This window comes from Corvus kubaryi, unplaced genomic scaffold (assembly GCF_017639235.1).
Source record: "Corvus kubaryi isolate FWS band 111438036 unplaced genomic scaffold, C.kubaryi_AGA036_p1.0 37397, whole genome shotgun sequence".
Taxonomy (NCBI): domain Eukaryota; kingdom Metazoa; phylum Chordata; class Aves; order Passeriformes; family Corvidae; genus Corvus; species Corvus kubaryi.
In genome coordinates, this window is record NW_024581136.1 from 7,052,524 (window position 1) to 7,067,937 (window position 15,414).

Here is a 15,414-nt window from a genome sequence, read left to right on the forward strand (position 1 = left end):
GTCCTCCGGTGCAAACTGATTTGCTCAAGCCTCCTCGTGAGACATGTCTTGGTAAAGTTACTCAGAAGTTAAGCACCACTGAGCTCTCTTGGTGTATCTTTACCTCATTTTCCTGCCTGTGTTAAACCCTGGAGGTGAAGTGCCACTGAAATCTTAACTTGGAATCTTGTGCACACAGCACGCCCTGTGCAGCTGAACAATCAGGCCAGGAGCTCTTGTCTCTAATGCAGCTGTTCCCTTAATGGGTTTGCTATCAGGAGCAGCAAAACAGGTGAGTAACTGTTTAACTTCCAGTGTGATTAGAAAGGCTACAACATCTAATGTGAGAAAGCAACCTTCACCAACAGTTTCAGAGGTTACCATGAGAACAAGGCTTAGACTGGGGAATGAATGGAGGCAGGGCAGAGTGTTACATACTCTCTCGTTGGCTGGACATGCTTTCCTGTGTCTTCTTGTAGTTCCCTGACTGTTCTTCCATAGGTGATGCATTTCAGAATTCCCTTTCCAGAATTTATAACTTGCTGACACTATTTTGGCTGCAAAGAGAATTCTCTATACCCTTGCACACTCAACCAAAGTGAGGTATTGCCCTGACCCATTCTTATCATTGCAATTGTTCCCCAGAGTTAAAGGAACATAACCAGCAAATGATTCAACTCATAAGTATGATGGATAATATTTATGGCTATTAGTCAGTACTCCACCACTAGGAAAATGTGCTCGTCTTAGCTTGGCATTTGAGTGATAGAGGGCAGAGAGCAAAAGAAACCAAGGAATGTCTTATCTTCCCATAGGAAACACAGTGCATCCCTTTCTAGGGGTGACCTGTAGGGATTTACACTCTGCCCACTTTTAACAAACCAGGGATTTCTATTTATCTCACAACACCCTACCCAGCCACTGACTTGTAGCAGAGCAAATCAACCCAGCCCAGCTGTACATCTGAAGCCTAATGTAAAATCTGAGCTGTAATGTCCCAAGATTTAGAAGCAACTGTCTGGCTGCAGCATAACGTGAGGTCAGATAGCAGCTGTAAATAATTCTAAAGAAAGCTGCTCAGAATCAGATAGCTTTCGATCAGATCCCAGCAGCTTCATCTTCTCCTTCACTAAAGATACATTGGATAAATTAAACTTTAAGTGCCTGAAATTCAGGAGCACTCTGTTTGACCTAACCTTGTTGCCATGGAGGGCAGGGTCAATCTCACTGTTAAAATCATGATGACCATGGTCAGGTCAAGGATGAGGACTTAAAAATACTGCCATAAAACATCACCCATGTTAAAAAATGTCTGTAAGAACACACAGAATGTTTATAAATACTTAATGAAATGGGGATAATTGAATTGAATGAAAACTATCTAAAGCTTCCATTTTCACTAAATCTTTGTTTATTACTTTACTTATGACAGTGTCAAAATAATTCATTTATTTGTGAAATAATTAATGTTGCTTTATAGTTTCAGATTCTGTAAGTTTCAGATACCTGAAACCTAATATGTCTCTTTCATGGAATGTTAAACAGTGATTGATGGAATAATAAAGGATACATGGCGACTAATAATTACATGGCATCTTTTAACAGGCCTTTTTTATGGATGTTCTTAAATTCTCATTTAAGAACTGTAGATAAGTGCTCATTTTACATCAATGACCCAAGAAAACCTTTTTATTTTTTTAGAGCAAATGACAATGCATTATGGGAAATGCAGAAGCTGGGACCAGGGTCAGAAATACCTTCTCTATCACTGCATACTGGATTTTACCATCAAGCCATAAAATATTAAAAGCAAGTAAAAAATGTAAAGAAAATAACGCAGAGCAGTAAAGAAAAGCTATTTGTTTAAAAACAGCTAACACAATTTTTGCAATCTGATTTACAGTTTTAAATCTAATTTCCATGATTTTTGTTAGCTTCAGCTTCAGCCTTAACTCACTCTTTTGTCAGTGTGCATTACAGTTCAGCACTCCTTACTGAAAGATTTGTCATACTGTAACAAAAGAGAGAGACTGCTTTGGAATAATTCTACAAAAGAACTGAACAGCCTTGATTTTGGCCAGTAATGAGTAACAAAAATGACTTAGATTGGGAGCAAAGCCAACTGTGTGAGCAACAATATTCATTTAAATTGCACTGACGTTATATATGATTATGAGAATGCCCAGTGTGTGGCTTATTAAATTTGCTTGAAGAGAATTCTTGGGAGGAGAGAAAGAAAGAGGCAGTGGAGGTCTCACTGAAACAGCTGCATATGAAAGGGTAATATTTGGATTAGAAAATAAATTAGAAGAATTCAAAGGAATTCAACAACAATGTTTGAACCATATCGCAAAGGAGGCCGAGGATTAAGGGCTTATGCGGAAGAGAAAAACAGAATAGGAAAGAGTGCATAAAACTCAGAGCTCCATAGAGAAACACATAATCTCTTTTCTGTGTGTTCAAGGGTAAATCTGGTTTATTTTCACTATTTTGTTTTGCACTTGTTGAATAGGAGGGAATAACAGAGTAAGCATGAAAAAAAACCAGGATGCATTTAAACAAAATATTAGTTAATTCTGCAGCTGAAAAGCTTCATAGGTGATTAAAAATATCACAACCTCGGCTTTTTCTGTCTCCCTCGGAGGCTAGGCATCACTAAAACATGCAGATGAATCCCTGAAAAAACCTTCTATTCAAATTGTAAGTTATATGCAAAGGGACTAGTGGCACATGTAATTTAGTCTTTCTGCAAAACAGAAACAATTCTATAATGGATTTCAATGTTCTCTTACAATACAGTTATCAGAGAAAGGTTAGTTCTCTGCTGGAATACTTTCTGAAAGTATCAGCCTCTGCTGGTATGAAGAAATACAATTGAAAAGACTTATACTGTTCAATAGCTAACACTTTCTTATAGGAGTACTGACCAGAAACTTTTCTGTGATTTAAAATCTGTGAGACTCTAACAGTTGAACGGATACTGTGGCCAGTACTTTTTTTCTATCAAGCTGTTTTTGATAGAAAATTGGATTTTTGATTAAATTGAGATGTGCAAGAAGTGATGAAATTTTCTATGTAAAATTTCCAATACTTAAAAGAAAGGAATTGCTGAAAAAGGCACCATATTGCATCATGAAAATTATAGTATTGGACCATGTGTTTCCATTTTGTTCTAGGAGATAGATTTTCTACAACCTGGGGTTCTTGGGACATATGAGTCAACATTAAAAGGGAAGAAAACTGCATTTAAATGACTTCTTACAGTATCTAGGTGGTGACAGGGTTGTCTAAAATTACTCCTTATGCTGAAAAGTATTTTGAACTCTGAATGCCATAGATCTGAGAACCGCCTCAAGTTTTAAAAATTAATTACAATTGTACTAGTCATTTGTTCAAACAAACCAGATGATCAAATTTCACATTTCTTTCTAAACTCTAAATAACACAATGGAAAGAAAAAATCTCTGTCTTTCTAATTATGACCATTTTTAATGAAACAGAAATTAAATGATGTCATTGCTTAACTCTGTGGGGCAGACTGAACTTCATACAGTCCGTTTGCAAAAATCAACAGGGATCCAATCTGTCAGACCACTTCTGTCTTTCTTACCAGAGCTCTTTGATTTCCTTAATTTTGAAGAATTTTTGTATGGAAGTTGGTGTAAGCTGTTATCTCCATACATGTCTGATATTTCAGGTCTCTTGGGAAGAAGAGATTCTTAAATTCTTATATTTTTTGCTTATCCAGGTAATCTCCAGTCTTTCCCCTAATGAAGACATAAGCCTCTGGCTTTGCATTAATGTAATCCCATCCAGCTATATTCCAGTAACTGTTATTCCTTACACCAGTGGAAGACAAGATATCAGTTATTTCCATGCCCTACCTGTTTAGTTCTCATTTTGGAATCTGGTGACAGATTGTTGTAGGTGTAGTGGGCCTGTGTGACTCCACAGAATAGGACAGCAACAATGCCTGAAATGCAAAGAAAAAACAGAGTTGGCTTCTTCTGTTTTCTTACTTAGGCTTGCAAAAGGCTGCATGAAAAAGCAAATTAATCTGTTAACAGCTTTTTATAACGAAAGAAATTTGAGAGATATGTTCTAAGGACAATCATGCTTTCATAACATTTCCACTGTTGTGTATTTGGAAATCCAAAGGCTGTAGAAAACTTGTTTCAATTAATACGTGGTATGATCCAACCATAATCTAACTGACAGTAATTGTAAATGCAGGACTAACAATCGTAATATGTAGCACTTTGGATTATTTGAAAAAAATTGGCAGGCACTGAATAGGAAAGGAAAAAGTAGTTTTGTTACATTTAAATGGTTTGAGACCACTTGGTACTGAATGACTGCAACAGGGTAAAATAATTTCAGTCTGTGCCTGATTGTAGCTCATCACAAGCAGTGGGTAACAATATCAGGGAGAACAACATCACATTGCTTAAAAGTGTTGTTCTGGCAGCTGCAAGCTGTGCTGCCCAGAGCAACCAGGTCAGTGACTGTAGACACATGGCAGCAGTTATAGTCCCAGCTTCTGGAAGGGCTGGAGGAGCAGGGAAGCAGGTTTGTCAAGAATAATAGTAACAAGTTTGTTTTATAGTGATATTTTTCAATACTTCTTCCCTGGCCCTGGTCCTAACTCACTAGAATCACAGAGTAACATCACTGTAATGCAGTATTGTAATTAAAGTAGCTGATAAGATTGTAAAGTCTGGACACAGATAGTGCAGGAGAAACTCACACAGGAAGCAAACAAAAAAATAGTGCCCATCAGTAGCCATATGTAGATGCCCATGGAGGAAGAAAGCTCTGTGTTTTTGTTAAACTCGGGGCATGTCTACATAGGTAATTATTTGCACAGCAGCTCAGGGCTTTCTCATGTCCGTTCTGATCGTCGTTCCCTGAAACCCTCCACACATGCCTCCTGAGGCACGTGGAGTGGCTGGGCACAAAGCCAGCCAACAGTGGGATCGCTGTGTGCCCAGCGTCTCCAGGGCTCACATATACACAGTTTTCCACCATCCACCCCACAGTGCTTTAGTCCTTGTGCCTTTCAGCCCTCCTCCTCCCTGCCTCCTGCAGCATGCCTTAATTAGCCTTTTAGTTTTGCTTCTTCATGGGCTGCTCTGCACATTGCAAGATAGATTTTAGCTCACAGGCTGCTCACGTGTACTGACATTATACTGATAAGTCTGAGGCAACAAAGCAAGCAGAAAGATGCCTGTCCAGGTTTAGGCACTATTCATCCTTGTGATGTGATTGTACTACAGCTTTCTAGGCATTTATAGGGTTAAACAAGCATGAACTGAAACATATAAACCAGCTCTACTGGAAGCAAAGAGCATGAAGTGGAATGGTGAAAATAATCTCAGTCTGTTCCTCCAGTCCTGGACTAGAAACTGGATAAAGCTTCCTCCATCTTCTCCAGGATGGTGACTCTCCTGACTTTATGAGGGCCAGCAAGAAGGGGCTCAGTAACAGGGGAGAATGTGCAGCACGGCACCTCTAGCACAGCAAACCCAATACAAACAATCTGCTACTTCAAAAGCATTAATAGGAGCAGGCCAGGCTTCAGAGTTCCAGGACAAAATGGATAGCAACACACTGAACTAGTGTCAGTTGCCTCAAGCACTGGTGCCTCAACAGGTTCTTTAACAGGCTTATCCAAATTTCTAAAAGTTTGAACTTTAGCAGCAAGAGGGCCCTTGAGGCAGGTGAAATATCCTCCTGCCCTGAGACACAGCACAGATAAGGAAACAAATCAAAGTAATAATTTAGACAATGCTGAAACTATTTTATTTGGGGAAGATTTTGTGTGTGGGCTCTGTGAATTGTCACATACCAGTTAAATTAATCATTACCTTACTATGCCTTTCTTTAGACTCTCCTTAGATTGCTAACTGAGAAAATATTGGGCAAAAAATCCAATTTTCTTTACTTGCAAGCCCCTCTTTTTTCTGGGAAGAACTCAGGCCTGGCATTAATATGCCTTTGATGGAAGACAAAAGTATGGAGTAAATATTTCTGAGTTGATTTGGCACAAGGGACAACTGGCATCAGAGAGAAAATAAGGAAACAAATATATTTTTTTCCCCCCACAAACCACTGTGGACATTTTCTTTGCTTCTGGCTTCTCTTTATACTGTAAATTTACCTGTTCTGCTTCTACAGAATACTGACTCTTTAGCCAAGAGAAATTCCACTGAGCTTTTTGTGTGTCTTTGTTTCTTAATATTTATTTTCTTAAGTCTGTTTTGACATTTATTTTTTTCTAGCTACACTAAAACTTTACTGTAAATAATGTGGGGAGAGGTGAGATTTTCACTGCATAAATACATTCTAGGGAGTTTATATTTTTGTGAGGTCTAATTGCTCTCATAAATGTGTCTAATTCTTTTTTCTCAGTAACTGTATTTGTGCAGAACTGATCTGGGGAATTTAAAAATTCTCAAGGCATTAATAATATGCAATGGGATGCTCAAACAATGACATTTCAGTTAAAAATACAGCAAATCAGTAATGTGGCTAAGTATCATCAGCTCCAGGCTCACTAACCAAAATGGAGATAAGAGTTTCTGATGCAGTTTCTTCTCTATTAATCATCAGGGTGTCAAGTCTTGCATTTTGAAAATTGACTATTTAATTCAACTGTGATTATAAACTGGTTTTGACTGCTCAGAAACTGTTAATTATGGGTAGTGAGAGAACTGAGAGGGTGTCATGAGGAATAAAATGGCTTAAATCTGATTTTGCAATAAGAATAAATGAACTGAACCTTGCAATTATGCAAGTGTAGAAACCAGATACCCTGTTTCCAGGGAAGACTGGGGGAATGCAGTAGAATATTTCAATTGCTACAGTTGAAAGCTTAATATGTACCAGCCATGCCTCTCACAATGAAGAGTTCATTAAAAGGCTTGGAGAAAATTGTTTGTAATGATTACCCATAAAAATTATTACTTCAGAGTAATGACCAATTACATGTTAACTAAAAAGGAAAGAGAAGTACTGAAAGAAGCAAACACAGAACTCTTTAGTTACAAGGAAAAAGCAATCTGGATTTCTTTGTAGGACTAACAAAGCTGGATTTTGAAGTTAAAGCTGAGTAGCAAAATACTGAGTGGACAGAGTATGGCACATAAACGAGGTGATTTTTGTGGGCTTGATTTCGGAGAGAAACAGGTAAGAGCAAAAATGACAATACTGGAGTTGTAAACAGAAAGCATCCATTAGATGTTGGGAGGCAGATAAAGCAGTATGGCCCTTTTACTAGTCCTCAATTTCAGACTGTTGGAGACAGCTCACTCGTTATATTTTTAAGTGGAAAAATTAGCAATTACTGAGACATTTAGTACTGCAATTGCAGCACAAAAGGCTAACTTAAAGTAAGCAGGGAATGTGTAGTGTTGAAATAGGTGGTCAGTTTTTAAGTGCAATACAGCTTCTTGTGTTCATTAACAGATTACTGAAATTTTTCTCTTAATATAGAAAATGAGACACTTCACAGAAAAATGATTTTAGTGACTAGTAAACTTTCAGCTGCAGATCAACCTCTTTGAAGAGGTTTATTAGAAATAAAAATCCTACCATTTTATTTGATTTTTTTTATAACAGAGGACTAGAGACAGCTTGTTAGCTGCTAATACAGCTAGGGAACTTACTTTAGTTTTTACAAATACATGTAGGTTAAATGGTTAAGTCAAAAGCTAGTAATATAAATATTAATATTTTATTTATTTAATATAAAAAATATAGGAGAGGAATGTGTATATTTAATAGTATTTTGCTGATAGTGTCAGCCTTAAAATGATAGTGTGGAAATTAATTTAAAAGTGCTAATCTGAAAATAGCTCCTATAGTCTCACTAAAAGGCAAAATCTTTTTTTACATCATTTCACAAACATGTAGAAAGCAATGTCGGAGAAGAGCAGCATATGCAATGTGCTTTTAATGCAAACCTGTGAGTGGCCACAATCAAATCCTGAGAATTTGCTAATTTGAGAGACTAAAACTGACATTTGTCTCCAGCTGTCAGGTCTTTTGGTGGTAAAAAAGGGAATTTAGAAAAAGAAACCCCCGAAACCTCTGCCTTCTGGGGAAGCAAAGGAATAGATAAAAATACAGCTTCATTTCAAAAGATCTAAAAGCAAACTGACCAGTTTTCGTCTCAACTTTGAAGTTTGCCAGAGCTTCTGGGGTGCCTCTCTAAAGACGCACAACATCCTGAAATCTCACAGTAAAGCAGAAGAAACTGGCCTTTCATCAAAGGTGGTGAAATCCATGGAAAAGGGAACAATGAGGACTGGGTAAAAGAGAAATTATTTATATCAGATAAATTTGCTTTAGAGTAATATTTATGTCAGAATCTCCACAGCATCTATTGGGATGCAGACTGAATGTGTGAGTGGCAGGAAACGAGACTTTGTGGTCTGCCTCAAATTGCTGCAGTAATAAGGCCATACAACACTATCCCCGTTCAGGCTGTTTTCACTGGGGTATGAAGTGTGACTAATCATTTTCTCAATACTAAAGGAAGGACTTAAGGCTTCCTCCACAGACCTGCACCAATGCGGAACCAAAGCTTGTGCTTTGTTAATGAGGCTTTTATCTCTGGAGTTGTCTTAGGTTGATTTTATGTTGAAATGAAAGAAAGCAATAGAAGATAGAGGTGAGGGGATTTTTTAGGCCCTTGTCCGAGAACTGTTCATTGGTATTGCACCTGGCTGCTTCAAGTAAGACCTGGGCTTCAGTGTTGTACTTTTGTAACCCCAAATGAATTGCTGAATTCAATTTAGATTGGAACTCCCATGGTGACATATAACAGCTTTTATTCTGGACATGTTAAGAGTTCTTACCCTGTTTGTTCTGAACCTCTGCACTAGCAATAAGATTCCACTGTCCACATTTTAGGCAGCTGATCTTTGGTCTCAGCTTAATACCTTGCTAGAAGATGTACTTTTCTCTAAAAACATGCACCTTTCTCTTTTTCACTTACTGCCTTAAAAGGCAGTACCTACAGCAGCCCCTAAATTAGCCAGACCCAAGCCCTGACTCCAGTAAGGGATTTGCAGCAGACGAGCTCATTGTCATCTATCTCTGCACAGCAGTGCAAGTGCCTTCTTCTTACCTATGAAGAGCCTGTTTTCCTAATTAGGCTTAGATTTCATCCTGTGCTCCTGGGAGTGGCAGAACTAGAGCTTACAAGAGTTGTGGTCTCTTTCCTTTTGACCTGGAAGCCAAGGTATCCCTTCTCCCTCCTTATTGGCAGGAGTTTTCCTACTCTGTATGACACAGCATGGCACATTACTAATGAATAAAGAAAAGAAAACCACACAGTTTAGAATTTAAAGCCCAGAATATCTTCCTTGTGTAGAATAACGTCAGCTCAGTGAACTAAAGCCCATCAGGCACCAAACTGCCTTGGGCTCACAGTGCTCGGTACTGAAGATAGAAATGTTTTAGTAGATCCCTTCTGAGAGTGTCACAAGAAGTACTGGTCACAGCATTTTAAAAAAGCAGTGAGGTAGATGATGGATTCTAGACAAATCACAGCAAACAGATAGGAGAACTGAACAGCATGAGGATAAATGCACTTTGTCAGCAGTATTAAAGAAAATGGAAGTTGGTGACATTTACTCTTGCTATGTCCTAAATACAAAGGTAGCACAAAATTGCCCCAGTGAGGGACCAGATCTTTAGACCCATCCTAGGTACCTCATTCATAGTATGCTGCTTATTTATTTTTGGAGGAAAAGGAGGAAAAGCTTTCCTGCTTGATAGACTCTGTGAGCCCCTGAATAAGAAGGCAGGTGTCACAAAGGCAGACACATCACAAAATGTTCAGACAAGGATTGCTGAAGGTGAGGAAGCAACAGTAATTTATTATCACAAGATTTCCCTTTATAATGATCAGAAATCAAAGGGCTCTGAAAACCAGTAAAGGAACAAAAATGATGCTCTCCAACAATTTTTTCTTTCAAGGTCTATTGTCTTTTTTGTCTTCATAATGTAGGTCTTTACTGTGTAAAAATCAGAGGTGCTTGGCTGCAATTTTGATGCCTTTACTCTGAGTCCCTATGTGACTTTGAAGATGCATCAGTTGAACACATACATGCAAGCCAATTCCCATACATATGCTTGAGTGTATTTCTGCAGGTAAATTAATGTCTTTTTATTTGAATATCTACTCCCTTCCAACAGCTGTAGATAGAGAAGGTCTAACTGAGATGACCATTAAATGCCCATGTTCATCATGGAACCTTCCCCAGACTGAGTGATCATTTACAATTTAGAAAATTTTGTTCATTATAAAACAAGAGAACAAGCAATTAATAAATGCTAGATGTACTTTCCTCATTTATTTAAACAAGTGTTGAATTTAAATTTTTATGATTTTTTTTTTCATAGCCTACTAGTAAATACTATGTAATGAAGTTTGCAAATGAAAACAACTCTATTACCACTAATCTTACTCTAGTATTCTGTTATTACAGGTTTTCTCAGCAGTCAGGAATGATATACTTCAGGGCAAATGAGAAAATGTACAAATTAGATTTTACTGTATAAGAATCAATTTATCATGCATATGTCACAGCTTGATGATATAGCTATGAGATTAATAACCATAACATTAATTTATAATTTCCAGTTCCCAGTATAACAATAATTGTGTAGTCATCCCAGATTTTTATTTTGATTTGCTGTTTCGATCACATCCATTTTTCAACCAGAGTCAGGCCCAGATATTGTGTGTTATATATCATGGGATATCTTGAGGCAGAGGAATAAAATATTCTCTAAAATATTGATCTGTAAGACTCTCCATTTAAATTTTATTTTAAAAATCTGCAAGCTAAACAAGTGAACCCTGCCACCTACTTTACCCACTAAAAAGCCAGTATAGCCCATTATTTCTAAATTATGAAATACTTCAATATTACACTTCAAAAAGCTCAGAATGATTGAAGGACTGCTGTGGAAAGCACTATAAGACTAAAATTATTTTGCAATTACATTACTTAATAGCTACAGGGAAGTACTGATATCTAGTGTTAATCCTTTGAAGTTCATTTAGAAGGAATGAACAGAGAAAACACAATATCCAAGGAATATGAAGATGAATATAGGCATAAATGTCTAATAGAACAAGTTAATTTTTGAAGCGTGTCAGCTGAATTCAGAGAGTTCAAACTAGGAGTGTGGGCCATTGAATGCAGTAGTGCAGCTGTGCCATTGCTGGAGTGAGGCTCTCTGGATTCTCACAGTTGCTTTCAAGAACAGGCACAGTTGATTGTAAAACCAGAATGTCCATGCATTGAGACAGACAAAGGGCAAAGCAAGAAAGCTGGAAAAGATTGGAAGTGGTGGAGTGTGGATTAAGAGTTGGCTGTGTCCTGAAGGATGACTGACTTTTCCTGGGCTCCCCCTGCCTTTTGCAACAGTGGCTTCGTGTGTAACCCACCTGTGTGGGGACTGCACACAACCGCATTTTGCACAGGTTTCCTTAGCACAGGTACGAGAAATCACAGCTGAACCAAAGTCAGTTGAAAATGTCTTAACCAATAGAGTATTTCTCCTGCTGAACTGGGAGTTTAAAATAATATTTTGAAAGGAGGGGAGTTGAAACTATTTCAGAGGAAATTGAGACAAGATGAAAGCAACATCAAAAATGGTTAAGCCAGACAACTAAAGGGTAATGTCAGCACAGTACTAATAAAGTAAATGCATTTATAAAACACAGCTTTGAACTTCTGAAGCCACAAGAAAGGCTCAATGATTTTTTCCATAATAACATCTTCTGACAAAAGCCTTTTACAGAAACTAAGTGACAAAGATTTAACCAGTAAAAGTTTCAAGACTAAACTTTGCCTTCTCACAACAGTGTAATTAAAAAATTTCCACCTGAAACTCAGAATCCATGAATAAATACTCATGAAAAAATGCTAGTGACAGACCTAAAAGGGCTTGGTAATTTTTATTAGGATATATGTGTTGGTGAATTAATTGTCTTTCCTCCATCAGTTACTTTTTTGATAAGAATTAGTTATATTTCCCAACAATTTGCTATTTTTTCCCTTAAATTGAAACTTTGGTTCCAATCTCTTCCTCTGTGTCTGCCTCTGTCCATTTAAAATTCCTTACCACGGCTACTACCACCATCTGTGGTGTTCAATAATTAAGTCTTTTATTTCAGATATTTTATATATTACAGCAGAAAAGAGCAATGAAACACTCTTCAGGGTAACTACCAGGAGAGACTCTGCTGTCTATCATCTCATTTGCAGTATGCAAAAAAGACATATGCCAATTATTTTTGTCTGGACATACAGTCTGTTACTATGCCTGAGAAATGGAAATTACCTTTGGTGCAGCACCTGAGGCTCTGAAAGACATTAGTGTTTCCTTTACAAATCTACTTTTTCTGTGTAGTGTATGATCAATTGCTCAGTTGCTGAAACATAGCATCCTTGTGCTCTGTGAGGAATGCGTTTTAAAACAGTCCTTACTTGGAAGTCACTGGGTTAAGAAATCAGTACCTCCAGTAGGAGGCAAGTGATCAACAATAATCCTTCTTTGCTTCTGTTTTTCTGCAGTATTCATGCCACATTTTTAAGAGCTTGTTGAGTCTAACCCCAGGCAGCAGCTCAGACTCCCCCAGCTGCTCACTCCCTCCCCCCAGTCGGGTGGGGGAGAGAATGACAAGGTTATGAGTGAGAAACCTTCTTCCTCCAGCTTCTCTTGCTCTGGAATGGGTCAGCTGGGATCAGCTGTCCTGGCTGCATCCCCTCACAGCTTCTCCTGCACCCTCAGCCCCTTTGCTGGTGGAGTGGGGTGAGGAGCAGGAAATCCCTTTGCTCTGTGTAAGTGCTTCTCAGTGATACCTGAAATATCCCTGAATTAACAATGCTGTTTCTAGCACCACGTTAGCTTCTGTGAAGAAAATTAACACCCAAACCAGTACAGAGCTGTTAAGAGACAAAATGGACTTTAATTCAACCTGGTATCTGATTTTCTTGATGTAATGAAATACCACCCTTTTGTTCAGTTCATGTGACACTGTTTTTATTCATTGGCCTGAAGAATTTGGCAGTAAACAGGATGAAAAGTTGTATAATTAGTAAGAGAAAGATGCCGGAAGATGAGGATGTTATTACCCATTCAGAAATAGTTTGATTGTGTGGCTCCTATTAAAAAAGTAACATGATTGCTCCAGAGAACTCAGTAAAAATATAACTGTTGCCTTCAAAAGGCTTTGAACAATTTTGCAAACAAGCCAGCATGGGGGGCATTACCACTCCATTAAGCGTTTTTCTTCTGATTTTCCCTCACACGAAGTAGAGCACTAGATTTCAGGGGTGACAACCTCCAGAGCATTAAAAACAATCAAGGTCATACGAACTTTATTCTTTTGAATCACACTGTACAATAGGTTGCTGTAGAGGTAAACTATATCCATTTACAATTTTTGCCTAAAATTCTGTGTACACTTTAATGGAGGCCCTGGGTACATAATTGACTGTGATTGCACAATTTCTTTCCTGGCATTAATGAAAAAACAATCAGATAACACATCTTCCTACCTGTCACTGGGACATGGCTGTGCCAAAGATGTACATGTAGGTGCACTGAAAAAGATGACTTTTTTTCCTAAATGCAGAGGTAGATACCACCCACTGGCCCCTGTTCACTGTTTATTATTGATAATTGGTCTCAATTATTGATAATTGTGAAAAATGAGAAGGGCCCAGGACACGCAGTGTGTGCAGAGGAGCACACAGTTTCTGGTAATCACATGGTACTGCCTATTTCCTTCCTTGTACTTACTGTTATCTTTGGTCCCATAGCTGGCCAGAAAATAGGGGGATTAATAGAAGAACTAATAGGGATGGGATAATGCAGGGAAGAAAGAGTGAGGACTTGAGCCTGATCTATTATGTCTTTGTCTGGAAGACAATTCAATGTCACTACAGATTTGTTCTTAAAGATGAAACAATCTTCAATATAGCAACAGGCTTTTAGAAGCTTTATATATGATGTCATGCCTAAAATAAACCAGGCCTTTTACCCACACTAGAGGCATATTATAAAACTGCTTTTATTCAGTTAAGTGCAACACTTACCTGTAAGCCCAGCAGCTTCAGCTGATAAGAAGGCACTCCAGGATAGGAGGAAAAACAGACCTGTCTCCAACATAGGAAACTCACACAGCTTTGTAAATTTTGTCAAGTGCTAAAAGATTACTAAGGAAAAATAAAAACCCAGCTGTTTTGTAGGCTAAAATTAGCCCAGGTCTGATAAAGGATGAAAGAAAGCAAGCTTCCCCACCATACTCATCTATACGTGTTGAATTTGGGAAAAACTGCACAGCTTCTAACTCATCTCAAGGAGGAAAATCCAGAACAGATTTTAAAGTCAGCTATTTTAAGTACTTTTGTGGAGGCTGAATTAATACTTAGTTGGTTGCATTCTTTTTCCCAGAAAAAAGGAAAACGAAGTAATTTTGTCCAGTGTTATAAACAAACTGGCATTTGTTTATATTTGTGTGAATGCAAGAAAGATCAAAATCATTGATCTTTCTACAGTAGCATTTTATATGAACTGTAAAACACAAGAAAAAATGCAGGGCAACAGACAGACCTTTCACTTGCAGCTTAGTTAAACTGATGGACTTTTCAGTCACACTGACACAGTGTAGTGTTTCCCTTGTATTTTTGTGTAACTGCTGCTAGCCTGGAGTTCATAAATAAGTTGCTGTACTTAATAAATTCATGTTTTAGCCTCAAAATACTTCAAAACACCTTCCTTAAAATGCAATTATTTACAAATAGGATGATAAAGGCCAGAGTCCTGCCTAAAGTTAAATGTAAAAAAGAAATTTGTAGATTCAGACAAATTACACTTCCTGTCAATTTATGATTTGTCTGTTTGTTTGCAAGCACTTGAGCCTAGAGCGAAAGGTGTCAGGCTCAAACTAAAGATGGTCAGTCTCAGATATTGCATATCATTTCCAACATATATAGATTTGCTCCCTGAAAACAAACCATAAAGGATATTAAAGCTGTGACAACAGCATAAGAGGATCCCATGGCAAATGATCCAGCAAAGATCCCCAGAAAATTTCCCACTGACTGGAAGAAAGCAGCAGCATCAAAAGCATTAGGATTCTCCTTAGGACTGTAAATGGATATAGAGCTGAAAAGAAAACAAAGGGATGGGGGAGAGGGAGAGAAAAAGGAATAACAAATTCAATCACATTGTAACAATTTTGGAATCAATAATTGAAAATGAACAGTTTTAGGCACGCAAAATGCAAAACAAGACTTCTCTGGGATAACAGCAGATGAGAGCAAAACAGATGGAGACTAGGGAGAGCCAATTTATTTTCATGGTATCACACTGGAAATAGTCTACTGCCAGTCAATAACACTT

The 15,414-nt window shown here is 37.9% G+C and overlaps 1 protein-coding gene across 2 annotated transcripts in view; it reads right to left on the reverse strand.

The window, feature by feature from the left end:
• Positions 1–15,414, reverse strand: part of SLC9A9 (solute carrier family 9 member A9) — a 179,008-nt gene that overhangs the window by 94,690 nt on the left and 68,904 nt on the right. For both annotated transcript variants that reach the window (XM_042042172.1, XM_042042171.1), the window contains exons 7-9: positions 15,039–15,177; positions 14,106–14,211; positions 3,864–3,952 (exon numbers count right to left, since the gene is read on the reverse strand). In XM_042042172.1, the coding sequence (XP_041898106.1) occupies positions 3,864–3,952; positions 14,106–14,211; positions 15,039–15,177 (334 nt within the window). The remainder of the gene's footprint in view (positions 1–3,863; positions 3,953–14,105; positions 14,212–15,038; positions 15,178–15,414) is intronic.